At 42.3% G+C, this 13,708-nt stretch overlaps 1 protein-coding gene and 1 non-coding gene across 7 annotated transcripts in view; both read left to right on the top strand.

Annotated features, from left to right (window-relative positions):
* Nucleotides 1-13,708, top strand: part of TMEM68 (transmembrane protein 68) — a 40,851-nt gene that overhangs the window by 13,575 nt on the left and 13,568 nt on the right. For 4 of the 6 annotated variants that reach the window (XM_057397804.1, XM_057397801.1, XM_057397802.1 and 1 more), the window contains exon 5: nucleotides 12,481-12,811. In XM_057397804.1, coding sequence (XP_057253787.1) covers nucleotides 12,481-12,811 — 331 coding nt within the window. Of the gene's footprint in view, nucleotides 1-6,689; nucleotides 6,869-9,999; nucleotides 10,371-12,480; nucleotides 12,812-13,708 lie in introns of those variants that run through there. The other 2 variants (XM_057397806.1, XM_057397807.1) reach the window with 2 other exon arrangements.
* Nucleotides 5,524-5,596, top strand: TRNAV-AAC (transfer RNA valine (anticodon AAC)). Its single transcript has one exon. It is a non-coding gene; the product is annotated as a tRNA-Val (tRNA).

Raw genomic sequence — 13,708 nt, 5'->3', positions numbered from 1 at the left:
TCCCTGCCCGTGGCAGGGGGGTTGGAACTAGATGATCTTAAGGTCCTTTCCAGCCCTAATTATTCTATGATTCTAAATCTACCCTCTATCGGCTTCCTCTTTGTCCTATCCCTACATGCCCTTGTAAAAAGTCCCTCTCCAGGTTTCTTGTAGACCCTTTTTAGGTACTGGAAGGCTGCTAGGTCTCCCTGTAGCCTTCTCCAAGCTGTCCAGCTCTCTCAGCCTGTCCTCATAGGAGAGGTGCTCCAGCCCTCTGCTTATCTTCGTGGCTCTCCTCTGGTGTCTGATTGTTTATATTTGTTCTTGCTGCATTCTTTTCAATACTGGCCACATCATTCTTATAGGTTGACTGAAGACTGCATGTAGACTCATCTAAACTATCAGAACTGACACTGTATTAGAGTTTTATATAACTCGTATGATACATATTTCTTGCAGTATTGCAGACTGAAATGTAAAATGAAGCTTTGCAGTGTCTCTGTCTAAAGCTTCCATCATGAGCACTGAATAGGAAAGCACTCAATTCATGAAGCTTTGGAGAAAGCAAGTAGACATTTACGTTTGGCTCATCTTACCTGCTTCTCAAAGTAAGGTCTCACTGAAGCAGTAATGTTTAGATAATACCCCACTGGAAAGAACTTCTGCAGATCCCTTGGACAAACAAGTCATTTGTATGTCCTGGTTGACCTGGACTACATGCCTTCTGGAAGGCAGAGGTTTAGGTAGTTATAGAACAAGTTCACTTCATTATTGTGACTAAAAGGAAAGACACTGGAGATGCCTGAACTTCAAAGAGCCATGTCTTAGAGTCTGAGTTAAGATTTCTTAGTCTGTAGACAAGCAAACAGTTATTGTATCCATACATACAATGAGTTTTTCTCTCTTTATTGTCCCTTTTGTGTTTTTGAAACTGTATTTTAAGCATATTTTTGGAATTACTTGTCCAGAAGGTAATGAAAGAACCCCTTTACTCTGTTAAGAATCACTACCACAGAACAGAAACCACAGGATGAGAAAAAAACAAGCAAGGAAAAGACCTAACTAGAGCCTAACAAAGAACTCAGTGATGGAAGCCATTTAAAGGAAAAAACCCTGACATCCTTACAGATGGAACTTTAACATCAGTTTTTGTGGGAGCTGAGAAATAGAATTTTATTTTTATTCTGGAGTTTATTTTTTATAACAAGATTCCTTGTTTACTACTTAACTGATAATTCCCCTGTATTCAAGAGATTTTCTTAGCTGCATTAACAGGCAGTTAAGTTTAAAGCTGATATAACATTTCTACCTTTTGTTTTTTTTTATGATTCCTTAGCCCATCATTCCAATGTACACTCAAAATGTCCGGGAAGGATATAGGATGCTTAAAGAAAGAAGTAAGAACTTTAAAACATATTTTAAGTATTTGGAACATTTTCTCCACTTCTCTGATTTCTCTCACTCTTCTTTTAGATTTTGCTTTTTGGACTTCTGCTTCCTTTGGATTCTCTAACACACTTGGTGTGGCTCAGAGGTATCTACAATAGCTTGTGTGTAACTGGTTTGTGCTGTGTGACCTGGTTCCTTAATGCAGTATTATTTCAGTGATCTATTAAGTCTATTGAGCTTTGTTTTGGTAGCCAGCTAACCTAAATCCTGCAATTTCTTCTGAACTGTCAGGGTTCTTCCATATTAATCAGAATTCAAGTTTGGATAGTGTTTTATGTGACTATAATCTATTTTTTCCTCCCTTAATCTATTTCAGGATTTTTTAGATGGTTGTATGAAAGCACTCGACTGCCGTTTACTCCTCCATACGGAGGACTTCCAGTTAAATTTCGTACGTACATTGGGGAGCAAATCCCTTATGATCCAAATATCACTACAGATGAATTAGTTGAAAAGGTAAGTTAGCTCTCTGTGCAGTATTGAACTATATACTTTTCTCTCTATTGTACATGCACTGAAAACATACTTTTTTATATGAATAAAGACAAGTACACATTTACTAGCTTGTTAAAGCAATGGGTAGTTGAGCTCCCGGATTATTTGATATACAATTACCTACAAGTAAGTATTGACATAGTAATAGATGACTGAGATGCCCTCATTCTTTCATGTGTGAGCTCTATCTGCTTGGGTTGCTAACTTGGTTTCTCCCGTGCCTTTGATAACTGAAATGATGTGAAGTACATTTTTAGGTTCAGTTTTCAGTAACTAGGAAAATAAATTTCATACATAACAACTACCTTTTGAGACTCTTCTCTAAATAACACAGGGCTCTATAAACAAAGTTTCACAAAAGCTTCAGTCTTGTCGAAAGGAAAATGCTAAAAGAAGAAAATAAATTGTATTCAGTATATTAAAATATTTTGAGTACTTACAGCTTGGTGAAATCAATGGTGCCGAGGGGCATAAAAACTTTTATAGATCCAGGGTTTAGGCATTTTTCAAAATTTTTCATACAAGATGAAAGGAGGGCTTTGTGCAAAAAAAAGTCTGCTGTGGCCTAGAAGTACACAGATCAAACCACTTATTAGGAATCACTGATGTAAAAACCACCTTGGTGCCCCCCAAAAGATGCAAGAAAGCTAGCTTTTCTTCCTTTTATTTATTTTTTTTTCCTCTTTTTAGGATTTACTTCAGATTGTTCTGGGCTTCACAGCAGTGAAACCAGAAAGACGGGTTTGGTCTGTTACAGGGGAACTGCCCCAGCAACCTGCGGAGTTTGGTATTAGCAGGTTTCGAAGGCTGGAAGAAATATTAGTGCCAAGGTTATCCATATGATTGTCCATATTCTTATATTTTGGGGAAAAGTATTTTGTGCATCTGCAAAACTGAAATGGAAGTTTCCCATGACATTGATTTGCTTTACCAAGTCAAGCCTTTGACCACCCACTTAGTGGGAGGAGAGTTAGGTCTTCAGTGGCTAGTATTAGTTAAACACCCCCACAACTTAAGTGGGGTTTGAGATGAGCAGAGGACTGGCTGACCTCTGTCTGATCCTGTCCTGAAAAGGACTCAGGACATGAATCTGTCAGGAAAGGTTTGGCTACTCTTTTCTTATGTTCCCAGTGATATTCTAACATCACTCTGGGGCAGATCACTGGAGTATGTTGATACCCCTATTTCAAGTTTAAATACATGAGGAAAAACGAAGGGAAATTATTTCTTATACCTGGTAGAAATACAGAATATTTTATGTATTCTCACCACAAACTTGCATTTGAATCTCATGTAGAGTAAAACTGAACGGAATTTAGGTACAAATTCTCATATATGCATGCCATATATGATACAATTATGGGAGAATTCATGTTGAGAAGGACAGATGGAGGTCCCCATTCTAAATTCCTGGTCCCAGCAAGATCAGTTGTGAGATCAGATGAGTTTTGCCAGGCTTTATCCAGTGCTTTTGATGAAAATCTTCAGGAATAGAGATGGCACACACTTAGTGTTTGCATGTGTTCAAGGTTACTTTGACTTAGTAATGGCCAGGTTTGATAAAACTCAATAATTTCAGTCTATCCAAACTGCAGTCAATATTTTTGTTCTTTTCCAAGGAAAGTGTCACTAGGACAACTAGTTAATATAAACCACAACTTTTTTCTTAAAATAGATCTTATGTGTTAATTTCCCAATGCCTCCTGAGCCTCTAAGAAGTCATCAGTGATTATACTGTTCTTCCTTGCACAAGCAAGTCTGTAAAGTCAACTTTCTCTTCTCTTTTCAGACAAAGGCTGCCATCCAGGCTCTCATAAGCAAGCATCAAACAATCCCAGGCAGCATATGGAAGGCTTTGTTGGAGCGATTTGATAAACGTAAAAGTGACTAGAAAGCTCTTGTTTATTTCATTGTTTTTATACAATATAGTAAAAACCAATGTCCTATGGCACTGATGACTAATAATTGGCATTCAGCCAGTTTCACAAATTTCTATAGATTTGACAGAAGAAAGCAATTAATCTCTTGAAGGTTCCCCTGTGTCTTTGAGGATATTCTGAAGTCAGAAAGACTGAAGAAGAAAACTTGTGTGTAATAGCAATGCAACAGCTGAGTTCCCCCAAAGGAAATTGTGTAGCCAGGATTTGCCTGGTTCCTAAAACAAGTAAGTACATACATCTGAGAGCCTCAGAAGTTTTGTCTAAATACATGCTTCTGTGTTTTGAGTGGTTCATGGTCCATGCTCAGAGCAGATCCTCAGTCAGTGTTGTCCCACAACAGTCCCCACCCTCAGCGAGTGCCTTCCTGTTGGACCCCACGCAAGACAGTGTCAGAAGAGAAACTGTCTTGCTTTAGCTAATGAGGTACTGCTTAGGCCATTTTTCTAGAGAGACTATATGAAGAGAAGTAATCCCATTAAACCAGTTACTAGACTCCTACAAATATATCAGTTTAGTGGTTTGGTACCCTGGAAAGTAGGAATGCCACCTCCAAGACTTTGTCCTAACAGGAAAAAAGAAAAAAAAAAGTCTCTTAGAGAAAAAAAAAAGCTTTAGTTAAGTGTAGCGCTATGCAAGTACAGATAGAGAGTAGTTTCAAGTGTGAGCTGGTACATCATGTCTTATTAAACCGTACGCTACTGGTGCAGTGGATGAGGCTGCCCCCAGCCTGAGAATCCCTGCATCGCAGTGTGTTTGCAGTACAGATGTGCTATACTCGCCCACAGCTCCCAGCTAGCAGGGAGCGGGCTTGGGGGAGCTTCCTTAGGTAGTGCAGCCCGGAGGCTTATCGTCACTGGGGGTTTGCCCAGAAATGCAGAACTGCAACAGCGTCGTCCCCCTATGGATTGAACTTAAATGCCTGTTTGAAAAGGTGGGCAATAGGCAGCACTGTCTTCCTAGCACACCTTGCAGAATACTGAAACATGCTACAAAGCAGAATGTGTTTTTACAAGCTGTGAGATGTTGTTACTGGTGGGAATGGGAGAGCTTTGTGTAATCTATCCAATATGCCATTAAATGCAACCAAATCTGTTAACCTCAAACACCAAGAAAGGTAATTTTTGCGCCTCATTTTTCCTTTTTGTACTGTTAATACCTATGTAATCTTTCCCCTCAATGTCCTAAAACTTTGTGTAGCATCTAAGGAATATATGCAACATTTGCCTGTTTTCATTAGAAAACTCAATCTAGTGTCTGGATTAACATGAATTCTTCCTCCTCCCATGCTGCTTCTCCAGAGATTTCTTGCACTAGTGTGGCAGTTAGGGACATGGTTTAGTGGTGGACACCTGATGCTAAAGGCTGTGCTGCAACTCAGAACAGAGTACTAGCCTTGGGTGGGTGATACATAATCAGAGCACTGATTATCTTCCCAAGCAGAGATTCAGCCTGGATCTCTGTATCTCAGTTGTCATTTGTTTGCTAACAACGTTCATGTTTTTCCTAGGCTGTTTCATCTTAGAGCAGCATCCCTGTAGTATCTGCAGCTTAGCTTAAGCGAGCTGGAGTAAAAAATTGACATCTATAGTAGTTACCCCTTTTTACAATTATTGTAAGAATGTTTTGAAAGAGCTCAAGGGGAGGTATAGTAATATAAGGAGTTTCCGTAGTGTAGTGGTTATCACGTTCGCCTAACACGCGAAAGGTCCCCGGTTCGAAACCGGGCGGAAACACTACCTTTTTTCCTCAGCAGGTCGAAGGCGGCGATCCTGCACCTCCGCTCTCGAGACCCCACTCGGAATAGTTCGTGCAGTTCTGGTGTTCTCAACATAAGAAGGGCATGGAGCTGTTGGAGCGAGTCCAGAGGAGGGCCACGAGGATGATCAGGGGACTGGAGCACCTCCCATATGAAGATAGGCTGAGAAAGTTGGGGCTGTTCAGCCTGGAGAAGAGAAGGCTGCATGGAGACCTCATAGCAGCCTTCCAGTATCTGAAGGGGGCCTATAGGGGTGCTGGGGAGGGACCCTGCATTAGGGACTGTACCGATGGGACAAGGAGTGATGGGTTAAAACAGAAACAGGGGAAGTTCAGGTTGGGTATAAGGAATATACAAAGATATATACTGTGTGTATATTTATAAGGATATATATAGTGTATGTCTGCTGTTAGGGTGGTGAGGCACTGGAACAGGCTGCCCAAGGAAGTTATGAATACTCCATCCCTGGCAGTGTTCAAGGCCAGGCTGGACGGAGCCTTGGTGTAGGGTGAGGCATCCCTGCCCGTGGCAGGGGGATTGGAGCTAGATTTTAAGGTCCCTTCCAACCCAAATCATTCTACTGTTCTATTATTGAGAGATGGGAGTGGGTTTGAATGACATATAAGATGGTGATTTTTCTAATTAAAAAAAAAAAACACACAAAGACATTTCCCCCAGAAACATTGTAATACCCCTGTAATAAAGAGCAGTTTAGAACAGTATTACAGGAACTAGAACCTGCTATTACTGAAAACAGAATTTCTTTCATACAAGTAGACTTGCAATTGCTGATCAGGTCACTCCCGTGCTATACGTATTTTCTGTCATTCCAGCCATAAAAAACAAAAACATGAACTGAAACCAGCACGGCCAGACCAGACCCTTCCTCTCCACTGCCTGCCCGCACCCTCTCGCTGGCAAGGCGCGCCCCCTGCCGGCGACTCCTCTCCCGCCGGAAGCGCCGGGCGGTGCGTGGCGGACGCGGTCCGGGCTGCTCCCGCGCCCCCCACGGCGCGGAGTTCCCCTTCCCCTCCCCTCCGCGGCTGCTCTCGTTCTCCCAGGGCCCCGCGCCGCCTCCTCCGCAGCCGAACAGCACGGTGCCGTCCCGCCTGCGCCCCGCCGCGGGGAGCCGCCCAGGCCCGGCCGCCCCGCGGGCACCCATCCTCCGCGGGGGCGGCGGGCGGCGAAGTAAAACCAGGCCCCGGCAGGGACGCGGGGCTGGAAGCGGAGCAGCCGCCGCCAGGGCAAGGTGAGCGGGTGCTGCCGGCGCGTCCCCGCCCCGGGCCTGGCCCCGCCGCCACCCCGCCGTTCCCGGGGCGGCAGGTGGCTTGCCTCGGCCACCACCGAGCTCGGGGTCTTGCTCCAGTTACTGTCGGGACGGGGAGTGCGGGCAGGGCGCGATGGGGGCGGTGCGATGGCAGCGGCGGAGCCGCCGTGCCCTCGGCTGGAGCAGCCGGGCTGGGGCTGTGTGCTCCTCTCAGGAGAGGGAAACTCGGTCCCCCTCCAGCCTCCTGCAGAAGGAACCGGTGTCCCGCTATCACAGGAGCAAGGAGTAGGCCAGTACCCGCTTCAGAACAAGAGCACAACCACCCTCCGGCTGTCGGTTTCTCTGCAGTGGAGGATGTCGTGAGCAGGATTATCAGGATCTTACGTTCTTTGTGTTTCTGGTGGCATTGCTAACTCTGGTAGAAGCACCCCCGTAACCGGCTGATGCAGTGGAAAGCAGTGCATTTATATTTATTTGCAGGGTCATGTAGGTGTTTGCTTTGCGTGTTTTTCTAGTTTGGAAATCATAGAACACCAGGTTGGAAAGGACCTCAAGGATCATTTGGTTTAACCTTTCTTGGCAAAAGCACGGTCTAGACAAGATGTCTCAGCACCCTGCCCAGCCACATATTACAGCATCTGATGTTGGGGCTGATTGTTCTTATGATGAAATATTTTCCTCTTGTGCCCAGTCGGAATCTCCCCAGGATAATTTGTGCCCATTGCCATATCTTTTGCATGTGACTTGTTGTAAAAAGGGAGTCTCTGTCTTCTTTGTAGCCACCTTTAAATACTGGAACATGGTGATAAGGTGTCCCCTAAGCCTTCTTTCTTCCAGGCTGAACAGACTCAGCTTTGTTAGTCTTTCCTCCCATGGCTTCACAGCCCTTTGATCATCTCTGTGGCCCTTCTCTGGACCCTTTCCAGCCTGTCCACAGTGGGGACCTTTTTTTATAGCGGGGACCAAAACTGAACACAGTATTCCAGGTGTGGCATGACAAGAGCTGACTGGGATAGTGACATCTCCAGAGGTTCAACTTATACATTTCATACACATGCTAAAATCATGTTGTGCATGGTTTCAGAGAATCATAGAAGGGTTTAGGTTAGAAGGGACGTTAAAGATCATCTAGTTCCAGCCCCACTGCTGCAGTCAGGGACACTTTCCACGAGACCAGGTTGCTCAAAGTCCCATCCAGGCTGGCTGCCAGGGATGGGCAACCTGTTCCAGTGCCTCACCACCCTCATAGTGAAGAATTTACAGCAGTATATGTTGCTTTCTGTAATTGCTGCTTGTAGCATGATCAGTAGGGTCTCAGTTTAACCCAGTGTCTGTGCACTACAGCTGCAGATTACCGTAGTTTAGTTAAGGATTTTCCCCGGTCGCATGCTAGAAGTCAGTGAAAGGAATTATATTTTAGCCTTGTTTCCGCTTCACAGACAGTGTAAAGCCTTAACCATAAGTGTAAGTCAGTGTGCACCATCATTAGTCAGATGACAAATTGCATCTTTTTCATCTGTGAAACTGTATGTAAGATTTTCTATTGGAAAGTTTGAACTTAAAAGTTTTTACTTTGAGCTACACAACGGGAAATGTGTTAGTGATGTCAGTTAAAATACGTTTTTTAAGGATATGCTCGTATTACAGAGGGATTCTGCCTGTAAGTCAGCTAATGGTGAGACTTAGTAGTACTGCACCCCATTGAAGTTTTTAGATCTGGACAGTGACTGATGTCAGAAAACCTCTGACAAATAGGGCAGGATAGTCTCTCTTTGCTTAGATGAGGTCCTAATCAGGTTGACATGGTGGTGTTTCTAGAAGACTGTGCTGCTTTATCTCACTCCTTTATCTGCTCTGGGCAGCTGTAAATTTGGAACAGACCAAAATGACAATATCTGTTAGTAGTTGTCCTGCGTTCAGCTGTAATGGTTATTTTTCTCCTTCTTAGTAGCTGATGCAGTGCTGTGTTTTCAACTTTAGCCTGAGAACAGTGCTGATAATACACCGATGTTTTAGTTGTTGCTAAGTAATGCTTACCCCGATCAAGGACTTCTCAGTCTCATGCTCTGCCAATGAGGAGGGGCATGGAAAGACGAGAGGGAGCAGAGACAGGACACCTGACCCAAACTAGCCAAAGGGGTATTCCATACCACAGCATGTCATGTCCAGTATATAAAACTGGGGGCAGTTTCCTGGAAGGTCCAGATCACTGAGTATCAGTCAGTGGTGAGCAATTATATTGTCCTGTTGTTTTTATAGGGTTTTTTCCTTTCCTTCCCTTTTTGGTTCTATGTTCCCTTGTTATTTCCCTTATCATTATTATTGGTGGTAGCAGTAGTGGGTTTGTGTTATACCTTAGTTACTGGACTGTTCTTATCTCAACCTGTGAGATTTGCATTCTTTTGATTCTCTTCCCCATCCCTCCAGGAGCAGGGGAGAAAAAAAGGTGGGGAGAGAGCGAAGTGGCTGCATGGTTCTGAGTTACCAGCTGGGCTTAAACCATGAAAGTGGCATATATGAACTATGTTGGACCTTTACTTAATATGGAGCATGCTGTGCTTTTTTGGATCATGGAGACAGAATCTGTTTTCCCTTCTTCACTGCTGTTATCTTTGTTAGTGTGTTCAGTGTGGCAGTCACGTACATCACTTAGATATATTTTTGTGGCTGTACAATGGGTGATCAAAACAAATGCTGGACCTGTTGCAGAGGGAGCAAAATTACAAGAGATAAAGGCATGAAGAAGGCCTTTATCTGGTGGACGGTAAGTCAAATATAAGTGAGGTTGGCTACCTACATTTTGGGCTATGCTAGCAAGGCTACAGCCATTAGATCGAGGAAGTATTTATAACCCTCTTCAGCACATTTAGGACTACAAGTCAAGTTTGGACCCCCACAATACAAGAAATGCTGAAAAACTGGAAGCGGTGCAGAGGAGGGCCACCAGCTCTGTTAGAGTCTCAAGCACATGGTGTCTGTGGAGAGGGTGAGATAGCTTTGTGTTTAGCCTGAAGAAGAAGGCTTAAAGGGGATCTTACTGTGCCTCTTAATGAGTGGTTATGTGTGTGGGGGGGGGAGTTAGACCTTTCTCAGTAAAGGGACATGAGACAACTGACACAAATTGCAGTAAGGGGAATTATAACCAGGATAAGGAAAAACATTTTCACCATGAGGGTGATCAGACACTTGTGCTTGATTGGGGATTGGGGGTCCAGGGAAGCGGTGGAATATCCATGCATGCAGATACTACAAACTGGGCTGGACACTGCCCTGAGCAACCTGATCTGACTCCTTAGTTAGCTAAAGGTTGGACAAGTGCTGTCCAGTGAATCTTTATAATAGAAATTATTCTATGATTCCCTTCAAGATGACGAAACAACATTGTTCAGAATGGAGTTGACTGTTCCTAAGAGAAGGCAGCACTTTAGATGTTAGCTCTGTGGCTGACAGCAAAGAGGAGGTCAGATCTTAATTTCTGTTACAGGTTAGTGCATAAATATGCAATTTGCAAACAGTGATGATGGCATTTGAGGTATTGCATCTAACATTGCAGGCAAAAGGACAAGTTGCATTTTGCAAGGCTGACATGTGTGGACAGGATGTTAAATTTACTTGATGAGGATTTTGTTCTGGAGAAAGCCATAAGCAAAAGGATAATAGATGGGAGAGTATAACTGTAATCTTTAAAGCTATATAATCACCTCTGAGTTTTGAAAAGTTTGTGCCATAATCCATGATCTGTATTGTTTTCTAGCTAGTAGGTGGAACTGCTGGAGAAGTCCAGGCATAACAATCTGATAAATATTGTAGTGTTGAATGCTACTCTTAAATCCTGCTTGATATCACAACTTGTGTTTCTTATATTTGCTGTGGGTGTTTGCTGCTTGACAGGTTCTGGAGTTTGGCTCTGGTGACCGCAGTGAGAAAGGGCTTTCTCTTGCTCTCCCACATGCTCAGTTTTTCCTGTCCTTTCCCCCCTAATTCACACCCCCAAACACATGTACATGAAATCAGTGAAGTGCTTGTCACTAATGCTACATGCTTATACATCACTGAGGATAAATGAGCTTCTTCTCACATTGTCTTCAGGAACATGCTGAGGAGTGAAATGTTGCAAGCCTGAATTAGTGGAACAGGCATGGATCGTGGGAGCAAAGTCCTTGTCACACGATCAGCTTTCTTGTCAGTAGGGCTTAACTTGGGCAATGTGGGTACAGGCTGATTTCAAAACAGAAGGAAAAGGAGCATCCTTGCTCTGTCAGGATTGGAGGAAAAATTGAGACCGGGAAAAAAGTGAGATGAGTTCTGCTGTAGCACATGTTTCAACATCTCATAGCAAATGTGGAGTAAAACTGATCTGCTTTGTCTTTTTTGTGTTGTCATTAGAGTTCTGGTAGTATTAGTTACCTTCTGAATTTCAGTCACGTACTGCTTGCAAGAAAAAAGCAACACTAAAGGAGTGATAGACATACGTCTATCTTGACATGGGAACTCTGCAGTCATACATGCTCTAAGTCACATTTTAATTAAAAAAAAACCAAACGTTTTAATAAAAAAAAAAAAACCACGCAAAAACTCTGAGCTTAGATTCTTTCAGAAATTCCTGTTCTTAATCCATTTCTGTCTACAAGCCTCCATTATAGTTTCAACATGTTTTTGTTCTCAGTGTTGACTAGTAGTTACTTCAAGTCTTGACCAAACCTTTAGTCTAGATTAGGATAATTTTTTCCCACAAGGTATCATTTACAGTGTACTAGAACTGTAGCTAAAGTACCCAAGCATACAAGTTGTCTCATGTTTGTAAGATGAAGTGAATAGCAAGTTTTCCTCTAAATTTTACTAAGCTAAGAAAAAAATGTTGCTCTGGAATTACAGAAGACCTGAAATTCCAGCCTAGAGAGGTCTAGCCCTGAAAATTCTTAGGAGCTGGCACTGGAGAGGAAAGATAGGTACAGTAAAGCCAGAGCAGTTAAAACTTTTAAAGGACTTTTGTATTTGTTTTCTTTGTCCTTTCCGCTGCCTGTGTTGTGCATTGAACTTGGTGTTTCACTATCTGTAAATTTCCAGGTACAAGTAAAGTTCTGTCCAGGAGTGAGATTTGCTTATTTAAGACGATCTTCTTCCTGAATTGTCACATGCATGTGGTTAGTGGAAGTATTCAGCAGGTATTATAGCACTGGATTTGAAATTGTGCCATTCCCTCTTGTAATAAGTGCTTGGGAAAAGGTTTTGAATGTACCGTGTATTACGTAGAACGATGTCAATTGTTGGTAACAGTATTAAGTGTTCTGGATCTGCATCAGTTGAACATTTTTAAGGAGATAAAATCTTATCCTGAGATTAAGCAATTGCACTGTCTTTCTCAACTAGAATTGTCAGCATTTCCACCACGCGAAAGAAAAAGATTAAAAAAAGTCAAGTAAAAGTTTTGCTGTGTGAACCACTATGTTTCTAATAGGTGCTGCTGGGATGTGGGGTAAATGGTACATGAATAAAATGCATTAGAGAGGTTTTTTGTATGCTAAAGCAGAATAGGCAGGTCTGCCTTTTTTTAGGATTTATTACTTTACTTTTTTTTTTTTTTAATTTCACAGGAGATGATAGGTGGAAATGAATCCTGTGCTGCAGGGCCGATGCCTATGTCCTACTTAACCTGCCTGACTTACATTCTGCGAGAATGGACTGGCGTGGAGCATATTGAAGATTATCTGAGTTATGCAGTCTACCTTTCATGGGTGCTTTTTCCACTTGTAGCAGTTTTTCTACTACCAGGAGTTCTTGTCATCCTCTTCTACACTTCCATTCTCCTTCTTCATATTTATAAAAGGAAGAATGAACTAAAGGAAGCGTATTCCAATGATTTCTGGGATGGTGCAAAACAAATGTTGGCTACCCTATGGGATGGACATGGAAGAATATGGCATGGTAGGTGAGATCTGATGTTTGATTAAAAACCACTGAAGCTCTTATTCCTGGCTTACCTTTCAGGATTATCGGTATATATCTGATTGTGCAGCTGTTGCATGAAATTTAAAATTCAGGCCAATAATATTTCCCATTTTACCAATGAACACCAGTGGTGCTTGGGAGAAATAAAAGCCACTGAGACTTTTTTGGATGTAAAATTTTTTGTCTTATGCATTTATTCCTTTGCTGCTGCAAAATGGGAGCATTCATCCAGTTGAATATATAGGCATTTTTTGAATTGTGTATTTATTGTTTTTTTATAACTACTGAATTTCCTCATTTGTGGAGGACCTGAAATGTCTATGTTAAAAATTAGATCAATTTACTATATTATTTCAGAGTCAGTATATAAACACTCAAAGTTAAATGCCAGTTCTCTAATAGCTGGTATGTCAGGATGTTAGTGTTATTTAATTGCGCTTAACCGGCCTTTTACATGTAATGCCAGATGATGGCTAAATGGAGAACTTAGTTCCCTCACTAGTTGCTGCTTCAAATTAACTTTAGAGCCTGTTACAGAACCCTACTTTTTTATTTTCTTTCTATGTATTTTTGTCCAACTACTTTCTCTATTACAATGTCAAAACTGAGGGCTCTGTTCCTTGTCCTTCTACTATTATTTCTTTATAAAGACAGGCTTAATAAATGATTTGGCTTTTCTTTCGAAGGAAATCATAAGCCTCTTTCAGAGCCATTCAGCTAGACACAGCTAAAGGAGAAAGAGATGTTTAAGAGCAATTTACATAAAGAACAAATCCTCCTTGAAAATCATCTCTATTTGTTCTCTAGTCAAAGGGAAGTGGGTTTTCAAGGCATTGATAACCAGATGGTGCAGCGGCTGTATCAGATAGGCTT

This window comes from Pezoporus wallicus, unplaced genomic scaffold, assembly GCF_028554395.1.
Source record: "Pezoporus wallicus isolate ANWC-B61680 ecotype Strahan unplaced genomic scaffold, APGP_CSIRO_Pwel_v1 contig_227, whole genome shotgun sequence".
Taxonomy (NCBI): Eukaryota; Metazoa; Chordata; class Aves; order Psittaciformes; family Psittacidae; genus Pezoporus; species Pezoporus wallicus.
Note: the sequence above shows the minus strand (reverse complement) of the source record. Positions and strands in the feature narration are given on the sequence as shown.